Source organism: Rhineura floridana, chromosome 15, assembly GCF_030035675.1.
Source record: "Rhineura floridana isolate rRhiFlo1 chromosome 15, rRhiFlo1.hap2, whole genome shotgun sequence".
NCBI lineage: Eukaryota > Metazoa > Chordata > Lepidosauria > Squamata > Rhineuridae > Rhineura > Rhineura floridana.
In genome coordinates, this window is record NC_084494.1 from 38,892,349 (window position 1) to 38,916,727 (window position 24,379).

General features: G+C 52.1%; 4 protein-coding genes across 8 annotated transcripts in view; 1 reads left to right on the forward strand and 3 right to left on the reverse strand.

The window, feature by feature from the left end:
- Window positions 1–1,496: 1,496 nt before the first annotated feature.
- Window positions 1,497–4,403, reverse strand: SERTAD1 (SERTA domain containing 1). Of its 2 annotated transcripts, none has more exons than XM_061596572.1 (2): window positions 4,087–4,403; window positions 1,497–3,079 (listed from the first exon to the last, which is right to left on the reverse strand). In XM_061596572.1, exon 2 carries the CDS (start codon window positions 3,058–3,060, stop codon window positions 2,356–2,358), a length of 705 nt encoding a protein of 234 aa, XP_061452556.1. In that variant the 5' UTR covers window positions 3,061–3,079; window positions 4,087–4,403; the 3' UTR covers window positions 1,497–2,355. The 2 variants fall into 2 exon arrangements, with proteins under 2 accessions (XP_061452556.1, XP_061452557.1); XM_061596573.1 differs by lacking the exon at window positions 4,087–4,403 and adding an exon at window positions 3,835–4,069.
- Window positions 4,404–5,957: 1,554 nt separating this feature from the next.
- Window positions 5,958–13,782, reverse strand: LOC133370361 (uncharacterized). Its single transcript, XM_061596570.1, has 2 exons — window positions 13,539–13,782; window positions 5,958–11,474 (listed from the first exon to the last, which is right to left on the reverse strand). The coding sequence occupies exon 2, from the start codon at window positions 11,465–11,467 to the stop codon at window positions 10,541–10,543; it is 927 nt and encodes a 308-aa protein (XP_061452554.1). The 5' UTR covers window positions 11,468–11,474; window positions 13,539–13,782; the 3' UTR covers window positions 5,958–10,540.
- Window positions 13,783–15,533: 1,751 nt separating this feature from the next.
- Window positions 15,534–22,297, reverse strand: BLVRB (biliverdin reductase B). Its single transcript, XM_061597406.1, has 5 exons — window positions 21,879–22,297; window positions 18,816–18,977; window positions 18,628–18,717; window positions 17,076–17,207; window positions 15,534–16,343 (listed from the first exon to the last, which is right to left on the reverse strand). Exons 1-5 carry the CDS (start codon window positions 21,961–21,963, stop codon window positions 16,180–16,182), a joined length of 633 nt encoding a protein of 210 aa, XP_061453390.1. The 5' UTR covers window positions 21,964–22,297; the 3' UTR covers window positions 15,534–16,179.
- SPTBN4 (spectrin beta, non-erythrocytic 4) overlaps window positions 22,127–24,379 on the forward strand; it is a 59,013-nt gene continuing 56,760 nt past the window's right edge. For 3 of the 4 annotated variants that reach the window (XM_061597399.1, XM_061597400.1, XM_061597401.1), the window contains exon 1: window positions 22,133–23,480. The gene's annotated coding sequence lies outside the window, so the exon portion shown is untranslated. Of the gene's footprint in view, window positions 23,481–24,379 lie in introns of all 4 variants that reach the window. The other variant, XM_061597402.1, reaches the window with a different exon arrangement.

Sequence of the window (24,379 nt, forward strand, 5' to 3'; positions counted from 1 at the left end):
GTGCATCACAAGGTTGTGTGCAAGAAACCTTCCTCAATCTGCACACCACAATTGTAAATTGGCTTTGAGTGGAGCCCCCCAACAGCCCCTCACCTCAAAATATTTAAAAAAATCCACAGGGTTCATTTGGTGAAATCATTAAATTTATAATATGGAGAGGGAGAAAAAGTTCTCTGTCCACTTTTGCTACACTGTGCATAGTTTTATAAAGCAGGTACCTCATCACAACACATGGGGATAGCCATGGACTTAGATGGCTTCAAAGGGAACGAGGCAAAGTAATGGAAGAGAGGGCTATTGCCACTGTCAGCTAAATAGAAGCTCCATATACAGGAGCAGTACGCCTGTAAATACCAGACACTGAGCATATAAACAATAGTTGAGGGCTGTGACCACAAAACCACTTCCGGGGCTCCTTTCTGGAGAGAGCTGGCTGGCCCCTGAAGGAAAGAGGCAGAGGGCGGGAGCAGATGGGGGTTCAGCTAGGTCTGGCGCAGCAGGGACCTTATGTTATTAACTTTAAATCAGTGTCAAAACTGGCTTGAAATGTGCTGCCTCCCTGCATTCCGCCACTCTGGGACTCCCACCTGTGAATTGCCCTCCTCCAGCAGTCGCTTTCAGTCCAGATCCAGCCTTTCAGTTCACTACAGGCCTGGAAAATCCCATTCTAGGAAGCCTAAGAAGAAGGAGAGGAACAGGCATCCCTTTTTGTTTGCTAGTGCAGATGCTGTGAACAACTTTTCAAAGTGAAATGAATGTTTGTTTTTCTAGGTGTGGATCTACATCAAGTATTACATTAATGAGAATAACAACTCATTATGGAGCAAAACTCCACTCAGCTGCTGTATCCACCACCACCCCCGGACATCAAATAAGGAACCCCCACATTTCCTTGCCAGGCCCCAAATAAAGGTGATGTATCTAAGCAACAGAGCCAGAGCGGCATAGTGGTTAGTGTTGGACTACAACCTGGGAGATCAGGAAGGACTGTGAACTGCCCATCTCTTCCTCACCCCCTATTTGCCAGTGAAATACAGCACCCTAGGAAGGCACAGCCAACTTCTCTGCTGCAAGAACAGATTTTTTAATACCAGGGAGTCCTAGGAGGGTCCCTGTTTGAAGGGGCCCAGCAGGCCTGAAGCCACCGAGGAGGGATTTCCCTAACAGCTGCTGGAAAGGGTTCACAGTCTACGGGGCGGGGGGGGGGATCATGCCATCAGAATGAAGCACCTGGCACTTTCCAAAGGGGCCACTAACACATCTTCAGGCCAAAAGAGTCTGGGCCTTTTTTCTGCAAACCTGAGCATTTCATAGTCAAGGCCTAGGTAGTGAAGCAGAGAGCGCTATTACATACCTACTGCTAAGGGTGGCTCAGAGGTCTCTGGGAGAGTTTGGGAACAGGGAAAGTACACTAGAGTGTCCTAGCCAAAGACCTCTTCTAGTTCCCTCAAGTGTATTCCCAACACACACACACACAGAGCAATTTGACACATAGATAGTAGATGGATCTTCAAGCTTTTAGTCCTTGGCACTCAGACAATAAATTATCCTCTCAGTCTTACAACCGTTCGTTGCCTGAAGGCAGCACTCAATAGCAACAACAGTCCAGATATATTTGTGTACACAAACCTGCAAACACGCACGCCTAGCCCAGCCTTTCCCGCCTGTGCAATTCAGCGGAGTTAGCCAAGGTGTGTAGGAGGAAGTGGCGTTCGCTACATTCCAGGGAGGTTGTGGAAGGGAGGGGGTGGAGTGATCTCATAAAACAGGCACTTCAAGATGCCTGAAACTCAGGTGGCGCTTCTTTGAAAACAAGCAAAGTCAGTCGACACACATCAGCCTAGTCAAACTCTGGCCCATTGGGCAGGGGGGAGAAGCCTCCCAAATGGAAAATCCATTCCCAAGTCCTAGAAGAGTGTTTTATGTCTTTAAAAAAAGCCACTGCAGAATCTTATCATAGCCGGTGATCTGTTTAACACAACCTCTTGGAGATGCCCAGATTCCTACCGAAACAGAACTCCGAACTCAGTGCATTTCAAGTTGGTTACAGTTCTGTTTCGAGGGATTATCTCATACAGGAAGTTTGGGGAATGGCTTTCTACAAGATCTAATAAAGACTGCTTTGTCACACATGGCAGTGATTGCCTCATGTGAGACAATATTAACTGCAGCACCATTAACCCCCATCTTCTCTGTTTCCTCCTTGGGATCCTCCCACTAATGGGGGGGAGGGGTTCTGAAAAAGGCAGCATGTGCTCTGCTCCATCCCAAGATTAAACCATGGTTCCCTGCTCCATCCCAAGATTAAACCATGGTTCCCTGAAGAGTCTTTTCCAACCCTCTCCTCGCCTCTCATCACAGCTCCTGGGCCTCCACAAGCATGTCCATGAGATAGTCAAGGTCGCCCAGCCCTGGCCTCTCGTCCTCAGTGCTAGGAAAGGCCTCCTTTAAGGTGGGGAGGCTGGTGGACCACAGGTCATAGTCGTACATGGAGGTGTCTATGTCTTCAAACACACCCTCTAGGCCATCCTCCAGCAGGTAGGTGCCGGGGCCCAGAATCTCCAGGGGGCTGGAGGGGCGAGGGTGAGAAGTCCGTTCAGGCTCTGGGCTGAGCAAACACAGCTGGCCGCCTTCAGGCTGGGCGACAGAGGGGTGCACCAAGTCTCCGAAGCCACTCAGGTCCTCCAGAATGGTGGAGAAGACAGAGGAGTCCATATTGGAGAGGAGGAGCTCCTCTACAGGGGGGCCCAGAGAGGATGGTGGCACCGGCCTCTGGCAAGTGTCTTGGAGGGTGCAGGCCAAGGCACCTACAGCATCGTCCCTGGGGACTGTGCAGCCACCATCAGCCAGAAAGTCCGGATGGGGGATGGGGGCTGTGGCCGGCTGCAGCATCTCGTCCTGGATGCGCCGGAGGGTGTTGGCCACTAGCACCAAGTGGCGGAGGTTGGGCTCCACGTGCTGAAGGCTTCGGTGCAGCTTGGAGACGGAGAGGCTGACGAGGGAGCCAGAGGGGGCAGCTGCGGAAGGGCCTGCCTCATCTTCACTCCGCTTACGCTTCATGCCTTTGGCCAGCAGGTCTCTGGGGAAGGGAAAGAAAACCAGAGGCTGTTGGACTCTGCGCGGGCACAGGGCCCAAACAGCGAGGCAGCTGGCACAGCACCTGTGGGCAACCGCCTAACAGCTCTCCATACTCCGTGGCCTCTTTTAAAGTGTCCGCAACAGAAGACCGTGCCCCCCTCCCAGAAGAAAGGTCCTCCCTCCCACACAAAGCAGGGAACTTCCACGCTTGGAGGGCAGAGCCTCCTGGGCACCAATATGCTAGGGCAACCTTTGGCAACCTGGTGCCCTCCAGGTGTTTGGGACAAGTCCCATCAGTCCCAGCCGGCACATGATGGGTGTTGCAGCCAACATTGTCTGGAGGGCACCTGGTTGGGAAAGGTTACACAAGAAGAATTCTGGATACCACATAAACTTTATTGACATCTTTGCTCTATTTTGTATTTTTTTACAGATTTGAGAGTTGGTTTTAAAATGTTTCTGTAAACCGCTCTGAATTACGGTTTGGATTGAACTGGATTAGCCCCTCCCGCCCTGCCTCCGGCCCTGGAAGTGGGCGGCGGCGGACTGGTCACCACCCTATTGGCTAAAGAAGCGCCCTCCTCCCTCCGCCTCCTAAGCAATGGGCAGCCCCATAACTCTCGGGGGGGGGCGGAGGCAGGGATTCCCCCGCGCTCTCCGGCGAAGAGGACGCGCCTGCCCCGCTGCAAATCGGGACAGGCCCCGGGGGCTCTGAGAAGCGGTCCAGCGCCTCCCCGGCGCTTCCAGCCGACCCACCGGTCAGGGCGCGTGCACGCGGGTCCAGGCGCCGGAGAGCCGCTTCCTTTCCCTTTCCTTCCCTCCGAGCCAGCCTCGCTTCTTCGGCCGCCCGGCGCGGGAGAGAAGAGTGACTCATGCGGAGGCGGCGGCAGCGGGCGGGTGCCCGAGCCTCTCCCCTTCCCGATCGGGTTCAGCCAGAACAGCAAGCGCAGCGCCGTCTCCCGGCCGCCGCCCCCCCCCGACAGGCAGTGAGCCCCCCGCTTTACATACCTGGCTCCTCAGGGGCCAATCAGCAGGGTCTGGAACGCGGCGCGCAGCCAATCAGGAGGCGGCATGCTTCCTGTCCGCGCTCCGGGATCGAATCTCCCCGTTTCCGCCAGTGGGACTTTGGTACTTTCGTCCTGCGTGGGCGTGGGGGCGCCGGCGACCAATCAGGAAGCCCAGACGGGCGCCTCATCTGCATATAGTGGGCGGGCGGGAGAACGACTCATCTCTGCGGGGAAGCGAGAGACGGACGGACGGAACAAACAAGGAGGACGCCCCGCCCGGCTCAGGGAGAGAGGATGCCGAGCAGAGACGGGGGAGGGGCACTGGCTTTTTTTGAACGGGACTGGGGGAGGGCGTCTTTTAAAACTGCAACCGAAACATGCGCAGTAGCGGCTCGCATTTTTAATGGCAACATCGACATAAACCCCAAAGCGGAGTGACAAGGCGCGAAGAGCCGTTCCGAGGACAGGCCCTCAAGTCCCCGCGCGCTGAAACGACTTTGGGGAGCTGCTCACTGATGGGTGGGGGGAGAAACGAAGTTCTCACGCTTGGCACGTGGGTAGGCGCTGACGCGGCTTGACTCCGGATTAAGCCCCGGGCGGCACGAGCGGCTGCTCTCTCAGCAACGCGAGCCAATGTCCTCCGTGCATGCGCTGGAAAGGCTCTCTGCACATGCCTCGAGGCATTCGACATGCGGGGCAATCTGAGGCCCCACCCCCTTTTAGCCTCACAACAAGCCTGTGAGGTAGGTGCGGCTCAGAAAGCGAGCGACTGGGGCCAAAGTCTTCCAGAGAGCTTCGACTGGGCAGGGGTGCCAGCGAAAAAGTCCCAGCTCCTACGCCCAAACCTTTCTCGCCGTTGTAACCCCCCCCCATGTCCATTTACAGGGAACAAAATGGCAGCAGTCAGATAAAGGTAAGGGGCAGGGGGCAGCCGCTCCAAAAGCCAAACATGAAGGGGGTAGGGAACAGGGTCATGTCACGGGAAGCATTCCTTGTGTAGGAACTAAATCACCTTCCCCCAAGCTGGTGTCCCGGCTGGTCGAGCCGCGTGATGTGGGGGCAGTGGTCCAAAACCCCCGGAGGGCACCGGTTTGGGGAAGGTTGCTCTAAAAATACATTATTACAAGCACAACGCAAGCCTCACAGATTAAAAGGAGTACTTTTGACACATTATATGACGAATCCTCCAGGGCTGACGGATGTTGAGAGGGGTAGAAATTGTGCCATTTGGATTTGTCAACATGGTTTTACCACGACGGACCACAGGGGTTCCCTTTCAAGTGGGACCTTAAGAAGTGGACATTTTCTTCTGTTCTCCTGTGTTGCTTTCAGGCAGGAAGGGGAGGTTTTGCAACAGCAAAAAAATTACAAGTAATTGGCACATGATTTAAGGGTGAAAACTTAGAAAGGAAATGAAAAGAATGCCTGCACAGCATCCAGGAGCTAAGGAGATTTCCTAGCGCTCAGCCTGTCTGGAAAAGCCCTGACCAATGAGATTATAATTATTGTTATTATTATTATTTATTAAACTTATATCCCACCCTCCCAGGAGCCCAGGGCTGCAAACAAAAACACTAAAGATAATCTAAAACACTTCAAAAACAAAAGACTTCAAAACATATTAAAACAAGACATCTTTTAAAACATCTTTTAAAAAAACAACTTTGAAAACATCTTAAAAATCAATTCCAACGCAGACGCAGACTGGGATTATACAGCCACAAGAATGGCTGTATACTGTAGCCAGCATGGATTTTTCACATTCTGCAATGTTAAATTGAAAATACCCTCATGCCATTCTGCTGCTTCCCATAAGCACATTTGGAAAAAAAAACCTTACAAAATATATAGTAAATATAAAATATATAGCAATTAGATTTTTTTTTACTGTTTGATTTTTCTGTCAAGAAACCCTGAAAAGGCCTCATGCTGAGCTGCACATATTGGGAAAACCAGAAATTATGTCTGGGTTACAGCCTAGCTGTCCAGCCAGCCAACCAGCTAACTGTAATATACACAGCAATATTTATGTTCCTCTAGGGCTGTTTTTATCCTTTGCCATCAAGAAAAAAATAGCCACTATGATGGTTAATATAGAAGTTGCTTTAAAAGAGTGGCCATTTTTCAGATCCCTTTGAGTTATCTCTTTATTTCACCCTTCAGCAACAGGCACACAATCCTGCCCTACTCATAATAAACACAAAATAAACTATTATTTCTTACTGCAGACAAACAAACATGCTTCTTTGTTGCTGACTTGATAGCACAATTGAAAATGAAAATCAAAGCAAAGGAAAGTCCAAGGGGTGGAATCTAACTGTAGCCCATAATACAAAGTTCTAATATTTAACTCTTCAAGGGTCATGTTAGTATATGGCTTTTTTTCATGATCGCTTAAATAATTATAGGGCAATTGCGATCATGAAAAATCCATCCTCACTCAGGGAAAGTCTTCAGTGAGCAGAATTTTGGGGGCTCTTCCAGAGGACGCTTTTGTTGCGTACTCACCCTGCCTTATTCACTGAATTTTTCAGAGGGTCCTATTCTTAAATTGCTCCTGTCCTTAAAACAAACTAGTTTTCTTTAAATGGAGGCTGTCAATGTCTGTCATGTCACAAATTAAAAAGATAATTTCCCAAATGGAATCCTGGGGAGTGAAGCGCAGCTCTGGGGGAGTGCCCCCATTCCCCCCCGCCTCTTTCCAAGCTCAATTTAAGGTGCTTATATTAGTGTTTAATTGAATTGAATTTAAAGCTCTAAACAACTTAGATCTCAAAGATCGCCTCCTTCCCAGCAGCCCCTCTCGGGTGTTATCAGCAGAGGGGGGCCTTTTGGTAGTTCCGCCACCAGTGGAAGTTTGGGTGGTGGTGGCCTGGGAGAGGGCATTTGCTGTGACAGCTCCCGAGTTGTGGAACTCCTTCTCCACAGAGGTGCATCTGGCAACTTCACTGTATGGTCTTAGGCAAATGCTGAAGACTCATCTCTTTGCCCTGGCTTTTGACACCTGAGATGTATATTTTTAGGACCCACCCTATTTTATGATTTTAGGCTGGCTTTGTTTTTAATGGTGTATTTTAAAACAGTTGTAACGCTGGGACCCTTGGGTGAAGGGTGGGTAATAAATACTCTTGTTATTAATAGCAATTTAGCAATTACCCTATATATCCTCATCAGCTCCTAACTCTTTCAAGGTCACCCTGAAGTAGTCCAGGAAAAGCAGCCAAGACAAGACTACTAGAATGGGATACTTTATTTGCAAAATCAAGCAGAAACTTTCAAAAGAGTTACTTGCATAGCCCAATACTCCAGCATCAGAACCATTAATGCTCTCTTGTCTGTCTCTTCAGCTGTTAAAATTCCAGGGACTCTTAGTAAGAATGAAGACAAGCCTGAGGCTGCAACATTTCTTAGGGAGGGCCAGGAGAGGAGTCCACCTCACACTACTCTGAAAGGAACCTTAATGGCTCCCTCTTCCTGGCACACTCAGAGGCATGGATTTAGCCGCTAGGCTAAGCCAGAGGTATCCGTAAGGTGCACATTGCACTTAAGAGCACCCCATATCACATTCTTGCAGAGGACTAGCAATTTCAAGTCTTTTGCACCAAAAAACAAACAAACCCAAAGAGACTTGTGGCACCTTAAAAACCTGAGTGATAGGAATATATATCACATGGTTTGTGGGGGATGGATTGTAAAAAGTGAAGTCATAGGAAAATGAAATGCAGGAAAGTACAGATGGTGCTAATTATGTATTTATTAGGTCCTGTCTACTCTAGCAACACTGTTGCAGGACCTAATAATCTCGCCCACAACACCAGAAGTTCATCTGCTCATCTTCCAATGTGACCTATAGCAGTGGTTCTCAGACTCCCCCCCCCGACCGCTTGAAAATTGCTGATGGTCTTGGGGGGGGGGCACTTAATTGTTTCTCGGCTTGTTATGTTGCAGGAACTGGTATGCACTGTGCTAAACGCAGCACGGTTTTTAATGGTATTTGTATTGCTGCTCTTATTTCTTCTATTGCATTTCATAGAATTCAAATTGTAATATAAAAGTAAAAGAAGCAATACTATGAAAATCAACATGATACTTAATGGAGACATGCCGTGGACCACCTGAATGTGCCATCGATGCCCAGCTGCATTCTGCATGGGACAAATAGGCCAGTCTCTACACAAAATAATAAATGGACACAAACCAGACATCAGAAATTACAATATGCAAAAGCCAGTGGAGTAACAGTTTCATTCTTCCCAGATGCTCTGTAAATGACCTTATAAAGTGACCATCTTGGAAGAAAGGAACTTCAAAAGGAGGATGCAATATAAAATAGTTGAATTACAAGATATCGAGAGTTTCAATGCTATCGCTTGTGGATTGAACCAAGACAAAGGCTTTTTAGTTCCTAAAACAGATTAATTGGCTTACCAATGTCACAATGTCTGTGTCATTAATATCTGCGGTGTGAAATACCACAGTTAAGCATGGAATTATCACTATCTGCATTTCATTTCCCTCTGACCTCACTTTTTACAATCTCTCCCCAAACCCCTTTGTGCATCTGATGAAGTGGACTGTGGTCCACAAAACCTTATGCAATAGAATCATAGGATAGTAGAGTTGGAAGGGGCCTACAAGGCCATCAAGTCTAACCCCCTGCTCAATGCAGGAATCCAAATCAAAGCATTCCCAACAGATGGCTGTCCAGCTGCCTCTTGAATGCCTCCAGTGTCGGAGAGCCCACTACCTCTCTAGGTCATTGGTTCCATTGTCATATGGCTCTAACAGGAAGTTTTTCCTGATACTCATTTGAAATCTGGCTTCCTGCAACTTGAGTCCATTATTCTATATATAATAAATAGGAGCTTTAAGGAGCTGCAAGACTTTTTTTAGTCAGGTAAAATTGTAAAAGAAAGACAATAGCCTCATTGTAGTCACAATGTGTCGGTGATGGAAGGAGGGACATCTTGCCTTGGAAGCTGGCCAGGGGCACACTTGTCAATCCTTTGCCCTCCCCCTTTAACATACTAAGCAATAATTTATTACATTTATTAACACTTTTTTATATATAAACAGCAGCATTAACCAGAGAGCAACACAATTTGTCTTCTTCAAGTATTTATCAAATCAGATACCCAGAAGTCTAGAAGGGGCATTTATAGCCTTAAGAATGACCTGATGCTCCCTGTTCCCTTTGGAGCTCTCAATCAATGAGGGATTTCATGGGGAAGTATTTTGGATTATACTAGTTGAACTAGAACTAGGGTGAAAAAGCTTCCCACTCACAGGAAAGAATCAGAGCATCAACCCAGGGAATGGCAAACAGTACAAACGTTTGCCAAGGCATAAACGAATATTGCCATGAGTTTCAACTCATTATTGCATATCTGGATAAATGCTGAGATTCACAGGTCACTAACAGGTTTAGGTTCCCTTAGACCCCACTTCCCAAATTCAACATCTCAGGAAGAATTACTATTCTGGGAAGTGAGAGGATCTGCAACAGAACTACACAGGAGCTTTGGCACAACAGCAGCACATTTCGAGGGCACATGACCACAATGGGTGCATATTTGGGGAGCCAAGAGCAGAAGCCACCAAGTCAAAAAGGGGCCACTCTTGAAAACTGGCCATTCCCAAACAGGTTGTGCAACACTAATGGCCGTTATGCAGCTAGGACTAAAAACATCCAGGCGGCCATACGCAGGCGCATGAAATGTCAGAAGGCAGCAGCAGCATCGCTAGGATGCAGCCCAGCTTCAAGGAGGTAGTAGAGATGCAATTCTAGGACTGGTCCAGCCAACCGAGCCATATATTCAGAAGAGGTAGCAATGTGGGATTCTAAATCCAGCAGGGAAGAGGAGAGGCTAGCAAAAGATACCCAGTGGTGTTGGTAGCAGCAGCAGCAGCCTCAAGAAAATGTGCTTTGGTACAGAGACACTCACCTGCTAGGGCAAAGATGGGCAACCTGTGGCCCTCCAGGGCTGCTAGACTCCAGGTCTCATCAGCCACAGCCAGAATGGCCAATGGCCAGGAATGATGGCAGTTGTAGCCCAGCAACATCCAGAGAGGACTATAAGGTCCCCATCCCTGAGCTAGGGAGAAGCCACCCAGCCCACCTGAGGCAACATTTGCCTTGTTCCAGCCCCAGCCTGACCAAGAGTCTACCAGAGATGACGACTAAAGTTTTCACTACCCAGATTATTCTCTTCCTCCCTCTAGACAGCAAATATATTGCACTTGCAGCAAACAAGAGTCCAGTCGTATATCTGGGTCCTTTCAAGTAGTTTTACCAATATTGCAATATTAAAAAGCTAATTAATTTACTACTGTAAACCCCATCATTGGTTCCTTGGCATTGGGAAGACATGGCAGGTGGGGTCAATTGACCCGTAAACATTAACAACTGCAGCATCTCAAAATCCAAGGGATCTGGAGAGGCAGCGAGGAGCATTTTAGGAGCTGAGCAGGAACTCCATGTAACGGTCAAGGCTACTAATCTCTCTTGCATTCTGACGGGGAAGGGGCAGAGCTTCAGCCTGGGGGAGATTCCCAGCTGCAGCCTGGTCTGCCATGCCAGTGAAAGGCAGCTGTGCATCACTTGGCAATGCACCCAGGGTGCTCTCAAACTCAGACGTATCTATGTCTGAGAAGAGATCGTCTGCAGGCAGGTCACTTGCATAGCTGGAGGTCAAGATCTCAAAACTGCCGAACAGGGGATCACAGAGCAGCTCCTCCCGAGAGAGGGCATCCCAGATACCGGCTTCCCGCCTTGGGTTTGCAGCTGCATCTTCAGAGGGCCAGCCAGAAGGATACTCAGCTCTGGGGCCAGCCGGAGACAGACTTGGACCACTGCCCACTTCCTGCTGCTGCAGACCCTCTCTAAAATATAAGAGCTCACCAGCAGTGTATAGGAATGGATCCAGGAGCAGACCAGGCAGTCTGATGTCACTGGAGAAGGCAGATGGCGCACAAGCACTGTTGCCCATCTCAAATGCCTTGGCCTGCCCATTGTCCACTGCACGCTGAGGCTCCTTCGATGGCTCCATCAGAGATGTTGGACTTTCTGGGGCATGGCTCTCTGGCAGGCAATCCAGGCTTGTTTCTTGGCAAGGTGGAGCACTCTGGGACATCGGCCCAAAGACCATTTCTTGGTTCCCTTGGCTCCGGGGCTGGATACCATTTTCTTGGAGATGCAGGATGGTGTTCCTGAGCAGTACAGTCTTGTATAAGTCCTGCTCATTTGGCTTGACCACTGTGGCATATTTCCCCAGCGCAGTGTGCAGCAATGAGCGACGTTTGTGTTCCTGGAAGCAGCAGCTTGGACTCTCAGCAGAAGCATGGTCCTGCTCAAAGAATTTGCGCTTCAAGCTGGGAGCCATAGTTTCCCTGGAGCACGAGGAATGGTGGAAGAAAACAGATCAGGATGGTGGACTTGGGAGAGGGGGATGCAACAGCCACACAGCATGCAACCACACCATTGTACATAGTTGCTGTGAGCCAAGTGGAGGATCCACTTGGTGGAAAGGTAAGTAAACAAAATGGGTTGTTCTCCTCAGATTATGTACCTTGGACTCCCATCCCTTGGATGCATCCATACAAACTGGGGAGCCCAGAAATATATCTAGGCTTGTAAACAGGGCCGGTGCCAAAGGGCGGCCAGGTCGGGCCCTGGCCGAGGGCCCCTGTGACCACAGGGGACCCTGGATAGAGTGGGGGAGGAGTGGCGCTCCCCTTCCACGATCCACGCAGGGAGGGAGCTTCCAAGCCACCCGCCCATTTGCTGGCTCCACCTACCTGTCTCTCCAAACCAAAATGGCAGCCAAGGTTTCCCTCAGGTGCTGATGCCTCTGCCGCCATCTTGGCTGATGGCAGGGATGCGCGCACATAGCACACACGTGAGCCATCAACCAAGATGGCAGCGGAGGCTTTAGCCCCTTAAGGAAATGTTTAGCCCTTCAGATGTTGCTGAATTCTGGCTCCCATCATTCCTGACCATTGGCCATGCTTACTGTGGCTGATGGGGGTTGTAGTTCAAAATAGCGAAAATGGGTAAGCATCTTTTTTTTTAACCAAATAAAATTCCAGTTGGGCATCTTGAGATTTTATCCCTCCTATGTTGGGGAGTTGTAGTTCAGCAACATCTGGAGGGTCAAAGGTTCTCCACACCTGCTCTAACCACTACACATACTGACTGGACTAAACTGGACTGGGTGGTGAAGGGGAGAATTACATTTTGGCATTCGCAGCAACTGGTTCTGGCACTGGAAGAATAGTGATCATGGCTAGTAGCCACTGATTGTGCCATCCTCCATGAATTTGCACAAAACCTTGCAGGAGCAAATTCCATAGTTTAGATGTGTGCAGAAGTACTTTCCTTGGCTGTGTGGAGTCTTCCAATATTGAGCTTCGTTGGATGCCCCCATTGAGTTCTATCGTGTGAGGGGGTCCATATTCAGCGCACAATGCAAGGGACATCGCCTGTCTAAAAGGGTGTGATCGTCGCCAGTTCTTGGGGGTGGTGGTGGTGGAATAAGAACGCTGAGCTGTGCCTCATGCGTGGATGTTGCAGAGTTGGGCCAGCGTGATCTCTGGAAAGGGAGCCACTCCCCCCCTTTTCAGAGCCAGATAATGGTTTGGTATTTGGGGCTCAGATGGCACCTCTGACCAGTCCTCAGCTTGGAGGTTTCTGACTAGGCAAGGCCCCCCAGCACCCATTTTGTGGTGCTGCCCTGGTCTGTTGCTCAGATTTCCAAAGGGCCCTGGAAAAGGTTGCCATCCCTTGTGGGCCTAATGTAAATGTAAATGTACTGCCTTCAAGTCGATTCCGACTTATGGCGACTCTATGACTAGGGTTTTCATGAGGCTGAGAGGCAGTGACTGGCCCAAGGTCACCCAGGGAGCTTCATGGCTATGTGGGGATTCGAACCCTGGTCTACAGCACAGAAAAAAACCAGGACGAGGCCAGGACATGTTTGTGCTGAGGCGGCGCCGGGAGCGCTTCTCTCCGCCTTCGAGGCCAGCCTGGCGCAAGCGGCGCCCCCCGCCCCCACCTCTGCCTCGGGCCATTCACGTGCAGAGGGAGGAAAAGCCTCGGCCGCCCAGAGACCGAAATGCAAACTCGACAGCGCCGCCCAGACCCGCAGCAGCGCAAACGCCCTTCCCGGCGTGGCGAGGAGACGAGCGGAGGTGACTCGAAAAGCAAGCCAGGAGCTCAGCCGCTCCGTCAAATCCAAGCAAGCGAGCTTAGTCCCGGACTAGAGCGCCACCCGGGCTAAAGGAGCGAGGAGCTCCCGGAGACGCGCACAGACGCCGGCTGAGGCCGAGGCGCCTGCCCGCCGGGGAGAACTGCCCCTGGACTCGACGCGCCAAAGGCGGCCAGTCCGCATCAACCGACCCCCGCCCCGTACCCCGGGGGCTTTTTGGCACAGGGCAGCGGGTGGGCGGGCTTACCTGGCCGGGGGGGGGCGGGTTCCGCGCGCGGAGTCGGAGCAGCCGCTCGCGGGGCTCTTCGGCCCTCCGCAGCGGCCTCCTCCGCTTGGCTCCGGAAGGCTTTGCAGGGTTCTGGCTCCAGGAGCTAGACGTCGTCGGCAGCAGATGCGGGGGGGGGGGACTTTGCGCCCATTGGTGGGCTTGTCGAAAAGGACGCGCTCTTATTGGCCCGGGAGAGACCTTTACCTGCCAAGGCTCAGGTACAGCGGCAGCGGGCGTGGTTTCCGCTTCCCTCGCCCTGGCCTCTAGGTAGCGCCGCAAACTCCTTCCTGGGTCCCAAGCACAGCTCTGAGAGCAGCCAGGACGCCTGGGTTCTCTGCAGCAGAGTCCAGTGGGGGACCCAGCAGCGGGTAGCTCCTAGACTAGAGCTTTATGCTTGAGGTGATGGAGATCAGCCTGGGATGGGAATAATTATTTTTTGATTAATTTTAATAAGCAGAGAGAAGGCATTTTACTACAGCTGAGGTCTGGAGCCAACTTTTGCTTTGTTTTTAATTGTGTGTAAATTAAAAACTGTCCACCTGCCCTAGGAATATCTCTGACTAGCTCACTTTAGCATGAAAGCTGAATTACAATTTATCAGGAAGTTTAGGCCTGTTCATTTGGGGCTCAATAGAGTCAATAGTCACAACTGGTATAGTATTTAAATCCAACTTGTACACTTTCCCTTATAGCTGAAGACAGCACTGTCATGCATGTGATGACGTAGACTCTGAAAAATGGATCCCGACCTATGGTGACCCTACAAATAGGGTTTTTATAGTAAGCTGTATTCAGAGGGGGTCTACCATTGCCTTCCTCTGAGAGGCAGTGACTGGCCCAAGGTCACCCAGTGAGCTTCATGGTTGTGTGGGGATTCGAACCCTGGTCTCCCAGGTCGTAGTCCAACACCTTAACCACTATGCCACACTGGCTCTCTACACTAAACATCCCTGACTCTTGGCCATGCTGGTTGGACCCAATAGGAGTTGGAATTTCTGGAAGGCCAGAGAAGCCTCCCCACTTTGCTTTACACAACCTTTGGATGTTCAGCCTCCCTTTGTTCTATGGCTTCCCCATTTACTTCTGGGTTGGGACACATCTTTCCCTCTTGTCCACCACGCAGCATGTTTCGGACAGAACTGGTTGCCTTCTAGGGTCCTCAGCATTGTTGGGAAGGAAGCCAGAGTCTAAGACACTGACAGGAACAAAGTTGTTTAAAAGGAGTTTTACTATTTTTTTTTTACTGCCTTCAAGTCAATCCCGACTTATGGCAACCCTATGAATAGAGTTTTCATGGTAAGCGGTATTCAGAGGAGGTTTACCATTGCCTTCCTTTGAGCCTGAGAGGCAGTGACTGACCCAAGGTCACCCAGTGAGCTTCATGGCTGTGTGCAGATTCAAACCCTGGTCTCCCAGGTCGTAGTCCAACACCTTAACCACTACACCACACTGGCTCTCAGTTTTACTGTTACTAACACCTAAAATATCAAAGTGTTTTTATGATGAATTTAAGATTTTCTTCCTAAATGAATAAAAGCATTATTGTTAGTAGTTAACTTCCAAGAAAAGTAATTTAATTATGTAGCTTGAACTACTTTGAATAAGGTACTTGTAACTAGCATTCAACTATATGAAAAGTAGTTAAACTTCAGTAATTACTGCCCACTACCTGCTATCATATCCTGCAGTGTATGCACCCAGGCCAGGACTAGTTTTACACGGCAGTTGTCAATGTATTGCTTGGGACTGGGAAGCCACATGAGAGAAATGCAACAACTGTCAAGTAGGATGCACCCCCCCCAATGATCACGCTCCCTCTCTCCTGTTGCTAGTAGGCAAGCAAGGCCATTGTCTCTGCCCATTCAGCCCTCCCCTGTGTGAAAGCAGTGTGTTGCTTTCAAGGATTACAGGAGTAAAAGTTGCATCCAAACAACTCACAACTGGATCCAGGTGGTCATATCAGCATATGAAGGATAATAGGCCAAAAATATACTTTTTATTTGACTAACTTGTTGCAAATATGTAAGCTTTTTTAAGTTACACAGAAGATGGACTGAGGTTCCTCAGCCACATTTAGAGCCAGGTTATTCATTAACATTCAAGCAAATTCAATATTTAGCCACTCCCAATCCAATCCAAAACTTTTAAAACACTGCATTGGCCAGCCATCTTATTATTTAATACATGTATTGGTCACTCTTCAGCCTTACAATACAAACTGTACTTCCTTCTGGTAGACACTTAAGTTGTTGTTCTGCCCAATAGTTCTCTGTAATTCTAAAATTCATTCATTCCTGCACCAACAAGAGGCTGCTGAGCCCAAGGAAGCCACATCTCGCCCACAAGGGCTGCTCAGCTGCTGTTTAATAGAGAAAAACATTCACGTGCAATGGCAGCAAGATGACTTCCTGGCAGAGAGGGAGGTGGGGGGCAGCTCCCCACCCCTGACGCTCATATTAAGGGGGCAACGGCACTCATTGGCACATGAGGCGGAGGGGTAGAGAGGGGGTTAGCGCTGGAAACATTCCCTTTTGCCAACAGGAAGAGGCTTCTTCATTGCCCTCTTGCCTGCCTGCAGGGAGCAGAGAGAGAGGGAAGGACAGGCCTGCTGCAGGCGTTCTCACTCCTTGGGGTAATGCCTGGAGAGGTAGACGTTTTTCCCGTCATATTCGGAGGTGGTCAAGCACTTGAGGAAGAAGTGACCGAGGTCATACTTGGAGATGACTCTGGATCCGCTTGATGTGTCCACAGTCACTGTGTAGTCGCCTGTGAGTGGCTGGTCACCTGGAGGAGGAGAGCCCAGGTGAGTTAGCCATGCACCAGGTAGGAAAACATAAAATGGAGCATGTGAGGGAGCAACCCTAAGAGTTGGCATGCAACAAAAACACTTTGATGGTCACGGTCGATGCAGAAATAAAAATGGACTGGACCAGGCTTGCACCAGAGGCAGTACATCATTGCAGGCAAGCGTCAGCCACTACTTTGCCTTTGACAAGCTCCAAATGGCACTTTTAAGAGTTCCCCTGAACATGGGCAGAGGGCCCACACATCCGAGATTGAGGTACTAGCTTTTTGGATCAGAGGGTGTGTCTTTTAGGCAATGTTGAGCCCCAGTGCCTCCAGGTATTCCTTCCTAAACACAGAAATGTTGGTCTAGCCATATTAATAGGGAGGAGAATGGAATGAATTCAGGAGAGGGCCCAGCTGTAATTAATTATCCTCTTAATTTAGCTCTTAGAAGGGGACAACACTGGTAAATGCCATGTTAAGATGGGCATCAACACATGCAGCCTCAAGCATGCAGGGAGTGGAAGAAGCCTGCATATGCAGATAAGTAAAGGAGTTTGCTACACACACACGCGCATGTTCATGCCCAGCAGGCACAACCACCACCCATCCCAGCCAGAAGCCACTCCCCTATCATGCCACTGATAGGGAAGCTGCAGCTCAGTTCTGGCCAGTCCCAAGGGCCGCAGCCAGGGAGAACACCATCAGCCACAGAGCCATGAGATGCACCTGCAATGTGTGGCGGCATGACATATACACAGTCCAGGCCTGACTCCTTTAGGATCTGCTGCATTCGGATGTGGTCCTCTGTCACTGGCCGCAGCTTGGCAGGAACCTTGTCCAGATCCCACATCAGGAAGGCTGTGAGCAAAGTTGGAAAGGGAAGAGGGGGCTCTCAGCTGTGAGTTCCCCTGACCCCAACAGACCCTGCAGCAGGAGGTACACATTTCTCCCAGTGCAGGGGAGGGGCAGTCCCAGGACTAGGGTGCCCCTCCCCAGTTGAGGAAGGCTCAAGATCCACAAAGCAGAGAGGGAGTGTTTGCACATGATCGTGGGGATTTGAGTTCAAATCCGACTCAGGCAATAACCAGCCACCTCATCTGCAAAATGGGAGCGTGAAGGAGAAGCAATGTAAGCATTTGTACAGTGCTTTCGCTTTAAGGGGATCTTGAGAATCCCTAACCCTTAACAACAGTAACCACGTGTCAATGTACCTCGCTCATGGCCACCTTCTGCGCCTCGTTCCTTCTTTGGATCTCAGTGAAAAGCCCACCCAGCTGGCAGGCTTGCCTCGCTCCGACCATGGGGCCCTCTTGGCGCAGCTCTTCTCCAGCCCAGACACTAGCGCAATGGCTACATTTGTCATGAGTGGCACATCTCAGGGGCCCCTGGGCTCATGCATGGGACGCTCACACAAAGCTGCCTCCTAAGAACCTAAGAAGAGCCTGCTGGATCAGGCCAAAGGGGTCCATCTAGTTCAGCATCCTGGTCTCACAGTGGCCAACCAGATGCCAGAATGGAAAGCCCGCAAGCAGAGCACAAGAGCAACACTCTCCACACTTGTGATTCCCAACAACTGGCCTCCGACAGTGGAGGCAGAGAACAGCCATCATGGCTAGAGGCCATGGCTAGCCTTATCATCCAACATGGATTTCTCTCATCCTCTTTTAAAGCCATCCAGGTGTGCTGCCATCACTGCCTCTTGTGGGAGCAAATTCCAGAGTTTCACTCTGCGCTGCATGAAGAAGTACTTCCTTTTGTTTGTCCTGAATCTCCTAACATTCAGCTTCATTGGATGGCCCCCAATTCTGGTGTTACGAGAGGGAGAAAATCTTCTCTCTGCCCACTTTCTCAATGCCGCGTGTAACTTTATACATCTCTTCTTACGCATCTTTTCTCGAAACTAACAAGCCCCAGATGTTGCAACCTTTCTTCACAGGGGACTCATGCCACAACCTTTGATCATTTTGTTTGCTCTTTTCTGGTTCCTTTCTACCTCTACAGTGTCCTTTCTGGGGCGAGACAACCAGAACTGCTCACTTTATTCCAAATGTGGACATGCCTTAAGTCTATTTAGCCAAATGCTGTTGACACTGACGGGCAGCTGCTCTCCAGCATCTCAGGCACAGAAAGGCCTTTCTGATGGGCAACCTGAGACCCCTTTTAGGTGGGACCTGAAGCCGGGGCCGTCTATATGCAAAGCCTGCATCCTGCCACTGAGCTATCCCTCCACCCCCAGCGGTCCTGTTCACTCAGACAAGCTCTGTGTGGAGAAGCTCACCTGACAGACAAACCACCACTTTGCGGATGCCGTGGGAGTTCATGGCTGCCACAATGTTCCGGGTGCCTTCAGACATCATGGTTGTGGGACCTGACACAAGAGAGATGGAAGGACAAACATCAGCAGAGTGGAGGACTGTGGGGCAGGGCAGGGCGGAAGGGCTGGGGAAGCGCTGACACTTCTCATACTGAGGTCGTTGCGGGTGCCCAGTATGACAATCACGGCATCCTGCCCCTTCACGGCTCGGTCGACGTCCCCCATATTCAGCACATCTCCCACCACAACCTGCGCCGGCTGGAGTTCTGCCGGGAGCCGCGTTGGGTCACGCACCAGCACCGTCACCTGGTAACCTGGGGCAAGAGAGAGAGAGATGGAAGGGCAGTCGGAAAGAGGTCCGTAGGGTGGGAGGCAGCCAACTGGGTAAAGAGAGCCAAGGACTCCTGGGCCCATTGTCACGCTCTTCGGGGGGGGGGAAGGAAGGAGGGCTCCGGGCACACAAAAGGCGACACAGAGAGGTGCTGGACCTCAAACAAGGCAAGACTTTTGATGTGTGAAGACACATCAGGCCTTTCGTTTGCCCTCAACTTGCTTCCAACCAACTCTAGTGAGTGATCTCAAGTTCACGCTATATAAGAAATTTCTCCCTCATGCTTATTGCTTTATAAACCTCTCTCATTTCCCTTTCCCTGTCTTTTCTCCAAACCAAAGACTGGCTGCATTTTTGAACTGCTTAGGAGGGAAGTTGCTTCATCTGCTCTGAGCATTGAAGTTGCCTGTTTTGCTCCTTCTTTGAACGTGAGACTGAGTTCATTTGGGGAACAACTGTATCTTCTTTGAAGTACCACAAACAATTTTACTGCCACTTCTGTCTTCCTGCCGGTCCTCTTTTATCCTTTAAGAGTCCTCATCAGGACACTAAAAGCTAGAAATCAGCAGCCAGGGCATGGAGATGCATACTTCAAAACAACAGCAAGGACAATGCCACAGCCACCTTTCGCTATTTGCTCCTCAGATTCCTTCCTGGTTTTTTGAGAGCTGTCTGGGAAGCAGGCCATACATTTAAGACAATAAAATAAGAAACATTGGACCTGTACATTTAGTTTTAGTGTTTGTGCTTTTTTCTTTTATGGGAAAAATCAGTCATTCTTCTACTTGGTGCAGTAAGTCTTTTCCCCTCTTATTCCCTTCTTGACTTTCTTAATCACACTGGCATCCCTCTGGACTTGCTTCTTTTTTCTGGTCTGTGCCAACATGAGAACCTAAAAAGAGCCCTGAAGTTGGATCAGACCAAATGAGGCCTATCTAGTCCAGCATCCTGTCCTCACAGTGGCCAGCCAAACGCCCCTTATAGGAAGCCCGCAAGCAGGACCTGAGTGCAAGAGCCTCACTCTCCCCTCCTGCAGCTACCAGCAACTGGTTTTCAGAAGCACAGAGCGTCCGACTGTGGAGGCAGAGCATAGCCATTGATAGCCATGCTTTTATAACAGTTGTGTTAAAGAAGGGGCCTTCTCACCTTTCTTTCCATTAATCCTTTTGTTTTGAGAAATTTCTGCTTTTGAAATTAAATAGGGCTGTGTTGGTCCTTCTCAGCAACTTTCCACCTACATTCATGCTGAACCTGATAGCATCATTTCTAAGCATTCCAAGACCATGCAATGTGCCGTGTCAGATCCCGGGCATATTGTTTAGCATTAAATCAAGAGTCATCTCTCCTCTCATTGGTTCCTGTGACTAACTATTCCAAAGGACAATCATTAATTGTATGTCAACATTTTGGAAAGCAGCCCAGACCAAAGGCCAGATCCTATGTCCTGCTGTGCATGGCTAAAGCAGGGTGTCGGGCCCTTGTACCAGTGTAACTGGTCACAAGTTGTGCTGGTGGACCAGTGGAGTGGAACTTAGAAGGGGCTGCAGTAATAAAGCAACTCTGGGAAGTGAAAAATGCCATGGAGGGAGGAACGATGCAGGTGGGAAGAGGAGCATGGCACTGGCCATGGCATGGCTGGCAGGACAGGGCACTCCAAGCATTACCCTCTTCAAGACCCCCCACTTGCTCCCACAAATGTGGCAAGCTAATCCAGCCAGAGGAGCTTCACCAGCCTGCTCTGGCACAAACATTGGCGCAACAGCAGCTCACAGAAGCCGCCCAGCCCACAGCGCTGGATGGACCTTGCCTGAGTTAGCAAGAGCTGACCAAGGCAAAGCAGGCCCTTCCCACCCTTCTGTTATTGTTTCAGCAACAGAAGGAAAGGCTTCTGCTGAGACCCCTCCATCTCCAAAGCCCCTTTTGGAGGGCATGGGCCCTGGAGCCCAGAGGGAACAAGACAGGGTGGGTGGGCGTGGCCAAGAGGCACCTTCATATCCAGCTCAGCTTTCCAAAGCTGTTGCCCAAAAAGGAGCACCCTTTCCTGGACTCAGATGTTTCTCCAAAGTCCCCGGTAAGCAGATATGCTCATCTTGCCCCAGTGGCTCAAGCTATTCCGCTGCCCATCCACCTCGCACCAGGGGAAATGGTTGCAGTGGTTCTCCATCTCATTTCACACCAGTCCTGGCCACCCCTGATAGCTCCACCTTCTCTTTATCTCTGCAGCTCACAAGGCTCAGCAGCAGGCAGTTGGCGGGTGACTGCCACCCCAGGGTGGGGGTGGGGAGAAGAGAATGCTGTTGGCGGATCCTCTTTTGTAAGCATGTACAAAAGCCCCTTTCCTCCATTATACCTGCACTGAACTGTGTGCAAGGACAGGGTCCTGGTACACACACGTGTTAGCCACCGGCTCCCACTCCCAGCTCAGTCCTGAGTGAGCCACTCTGCCTGTTAAAGCCTACTTTGCAGGGTCGTTGCCAGGAATAGGAAGAAGAGAGTCGCAATTCGGAAACTGTTGCTCAAATTTCGCTTGGAATTTAGGAGAAGCTTGTTTCCCCCACTCCTTTCCCGCAACGCCTGAGGCGGGTTCCGCGGTCGAGGGGGTAGTTCCTTGCCCCAAGAAAGCGGCCTTGGGCGCCAGCCAGCGGCAGCCCCTCGAGTGCGTCTGGCGGAAGCCCCGTCCGGGCCGGCGGCGTGCGGCTGAGCTCGCTCGCTGGAGCCCTGCAGAGCTCATTGCTGGTGGCTGGAGGCGGAGCGGCCCATGTCGCGGAGCGGGTCCTTCCAGACCCAGGAGCGGCTCTCCGGTGCTGTGCTCAGCCAGAGGCCCGTCCCTGGGCCGTGAGCCCCCCAAGCCCGCAGCTTTTTCCCACCCCCGCCGGCCTCTCACCAGCCTCGATGGCTTGCGCCAGGGTGGCCAGACCGGTCATGCCGGTGGCGCCGAAAATGGCGATTCTTCTGCAGGCTGCAGCCATGCCGGCCTCCGTCCGTCCGTCCGTCCGTCCGCGCCGCTGCCAGCCCAGCCCTGCGACCCCTTCCGCCCAGAGCTCCTCCCGGGGAGGCGGGGCGGGGCGGGGCGTCGCTCGCGCAGCGGCTCCCTCTCCCGGAGGGAGGGGGAAGGGGCCACCTGTGCCAGGTTCGGGGGAGCTCGAGGCCAAGAGCGACGGTCACTCCGCGCCAGAAGAGCAAACGAGGCTGTCTAAAGCAAGCACCGTTCAGGGCAAGCTAATGGCGGGAAGAAGCGAGCCGGGAAAGGACGCCCCCCGTTAGCCCCCTTTCCCCGAGGGGTGCCAGCTTTCTTTCCCGGTACTGATCCTCTACCTTCAAGCCGCTGCCTGCGTTAAAAGATGTAAGGGGGCGAAGCCTCCCCCCGCGGAGCTGCTGGCTCAAAGCACGGGATCACTCCTGGAAGGAAAAGTTGGCAACCGCCTCGCTCCTCTCGCCAAGGAGCGCGGGAGGGGCGCAGAGAAGCACCGCGCGGGTTGCTGGTATATATGTCCCACAATGCCCAGCTAGGCTGGCCAAGCAGCGCCAGTGGGCGTGGCTCCTCCGCTGCCCTGCGGGTGCGGTGCTCGTGTGAAGCGTGCCAGGCGCGGCTCCTGCGCCGGGGCTGCTGCGCCGCCCCCCATCCAGCAGCCTTCAGGATCGAGAGGGGACCGCCGCCGCTGCGGGGACAGGCCTCCCCTGCTGGAGGCGTAGTCATAAATCAGTCAGACAAAGGTCTCTCCTCTCCCTCAGTACCTTCAGCTTTGACTCTCCGCGAGTGGCCCGCGACGCCTCTCTGGACAGGGCCCCTTAAAGGCGCAGCTGCTCCGCCGCTACAAACTCTCTCCCTCGCCCCTCGAAGGTCCCAACGCCCGCCCAGGCAGCCCCGCGCCCCGGCCGGCTCTCTCGGAAGCGCAGGGCTCCTGGTGGCGGGGCGAGGATGAAGCAGCAAGCGGAGCAGGAGGGATGCGCTGTGGGAAGCCGCGCTGGCCCTGCGGGGTGACTGGTGCCAAGCCGCGGGAAGGCTGAGGCGCTAGTCCGGGCGGCAGGAGAAGGGTAGGCCCAAGGTGACTGCTTGGCCAGACCCGCCCTCTCGGCGCCCCCGGCGCCGCCGCCGCCCTGCCGCAGCCTCCTTTACCTCTTTCTTTGTGCATCCCTCCGCACAGCCCGGGTGGCGGGCTCAGGTCCCGCTGCGTCTCCATCCCTCGGGCTCAGCGCTTGTGGAAGCGGCGAGGAGCAGCCTTTTCTCTCCTGGACCTTCCTGGGAAGCGGCCCTTGCAGCAGGCCGGTGGGGCCCCGGTCTTGCCTGCCGGAGCTGGGAGGACCCCAGCCGAGCACTTGGACTGCCGCCAGGCCCGGACAGAGGCGCTGGTGCTGGCGGAGCTGGGCTGCGCCGCCGGGCAGCCCCGAGCCGCGTGTCCCTCCCGCCTGCGTTGACAGGCGCCGCCAAACGCTCGGGCAGCGGGCAGGGCGAGTCATTCAGAGCCCTGCGGAGGCACCTGGGGAGGTAAGTCCTGTGCCCTGCGGGGGGGGGCTGCTGAGGGGGGTGTTCATTCATAGCGCTGTCATCCAAAGGTGATGAAGGGAAGGAACCGAAGCCCCCCATTCAGTCGTCTTCCGGGGGGCGGCTGGCACTGTGTTTGGGGAGGGAGGCAGAGGGCTTGACCAGGCAGCTGGACTTAACTTGCGGACTTTGCCTGTCTGAAGGCTTCGCTCCCGGCAGTGGGAACCCAGAGGGGACAAGAATCGGCCTGAGCGTGGAGCATATTCTCCCCCCTCCCCAGTTTTCCGCTCCCAGGCGGCGAGGCCAGAGTCCTGGAACAGCGCGTGCTTGAAAGTCACAGGCATCGCCAAAGGGAAAAGGAGCCGCTGTGTGTTCTGCCGGCCTCAGGTTCAGGAGGGGGGCTCTTCGCCCTGCCAGGCCGAGAAAGGCAGAAGGGCTTGGCCTGACGCCACTCTTGCCCCCAGCCCAGCACTCCCTGCTTAACAGCAGTCCCTGAGCTTCCAAGGCAGATAATGCCCAGAGATGGTGACTCCACAGAGATGCCTGCAGCAGAAGCAGCTCTGCGTCTTCCGGAGGGAGCAGGCTACACAGGTGCCAGTTGCTGAAGGAGGGAGACTGGCCAGGAATCTTGCCTGCCCCACCCTTTCTGCACCCAGGCCCATAGCTAACCTAAAAGTGAGGGGGTGGGGCGATTTGTTTCTGTAATAAATTTAATCATTTACTTTTTGTAAAGCATATTGGGGGCAGCCCCCCTAGACCCCCTGGCTATGGGCCTGGCTGCCCCCCAGGGGTGAGGACGGCTCTTGTCTGCACTGCCTGCCCCACTCTGTTCCCTTCCGATCAGCCTTTCTGGCCACTGCTGGTGGTACTCATAGCACCTCCACGCTGTCTGTTGGGCTGGT